The sequence below is a fragment of the Micromys minutus genome (genome assembly GCF_963924665.1).
Source record: "Micromys minutus genome assembly, chromosome: 4".
Taxonomy (NCBI): Eukaryota; Metazoa; Chordata; class Mammalia; order Rodentia; family Muridae; genus Micromys; species Micromys minutus.
Genome location: NC_137973.1, coordinates 27,739,256 through 27,740,363, shown reverse-complemented (window position 1 = coordinate 27,740,363; position 1,108 = coordinate 27,739,256). Strand labels below are relative to the sequence as shown.

At 43.0% G+C, this 1,108-nt stretch overlaps 1 protein-coding gene across 1 annotated transcript; it reads right to left on the bottom strand.

The window, feature by feature from the left end:
• Window positions 1-234: 234 nt before the first annotated feature.
• LOC308419520 (uncharacterized protein) lies at window positions 235-546 on the bottom strand (the record flags this gene model as incomplete). The annotated part of the gene is made up of 1 exon (XM_080915287.1): window positions 235-546. The coding sequence occupies one exon, from the start codon at window positions 544-546 to the stop codon at window positions 235-237; it is 312 nt and encodes a 103-aa protein (XP_080771413.1).
• Between the last annotated feature and the right edge of the window lie 562 nt (window positions 547-1,108).

The following is a 1,108-nucleotide window of genomic DNA, read 5'->3' as shown; positions in this document are numbered from 1 at the left end:
ACACTTAAACATTGAGGACAGAACATCCTCAGCAACCCCTTGACAGCAAAAGCAGGACAACTTCAGGGAAATGTCTTTCCTGTAATGGAATCATCACAGACAAATGGAGGGTGAAACCTGGCAAAGATTCCTCTGCATCCATGACAGGATTTGAAGGGAAGATGGAGGTGTTGCTATAGAAGCACTTGAGATGGATTCCCTTCTCTACTCTTAGTCCTGAATTCTTCTGAAGACTCACTTGCTCTTGGGTGTGCACTTTGGTTGGCATGATTGAGGAGGTTGCACAGGAGGGCATTTCTGCTGGCATGAGGGAGGAACACAAGGCTCTGGACAAGTTTCAGGGTACTTTGGAGGAGGACAAGGCTCAGGGCACTTTGGAGGAGGACAAGGCTCAGGGCACTTTGGAGGAGGACAAGGCTCAGGGCACTTTGGAGGAGGACAAGGTTCAGGGCACTTTGGAGGAGGACAAGGCTCTGGACACTTTGGAAGTGGACACACAGGTGGAGGCTGGCAGGGCTGCTTGCATTGCTGGTCTTGGTAAGACATAGTGGTGATGTCTCGGGATCTGAAAACAGTTTTGTGACAGTGTTAGGGCCTGATCAATACAGACAAGTTTGATAAAAACTTGGAACATCTGGTCTCCCCATCTCTTGGCATGAACATTATTCTATAACTTTTGTTTTAGGACTTCCTGACTTTTACATTTCCTGTCAGCAATCTCCTGGAGTAGCCTTGGTAAATCCTCTTTTGCTTCATGCAATTTTTTCAGAATTATTTTGTTTTGATGATGAAACAAGTAATACTGAATTCCTGAAGAATCACCTTCAAGACATACAGTCACAGTATTGGTCCCTAGGAAATCACAAGACCAGTTTCTGTCCCACTTATTAGCTGTATCATCCCAACAGGTTGTCTGGGGTAAGACAGTAAAAGATAGCACAGAAAATCTCAGCATCTAATACCTGATAAGGTGCATGACTTTCAAACAATACCAAAATATTCATATAAAATAAAAATACACTCTGTTCAATCACCTATCAACTAAAAGCAAAAGATACTTATCAAATTAGTCTATTGTATCAGTTTCTCAATTTCTGAGTATGTACCT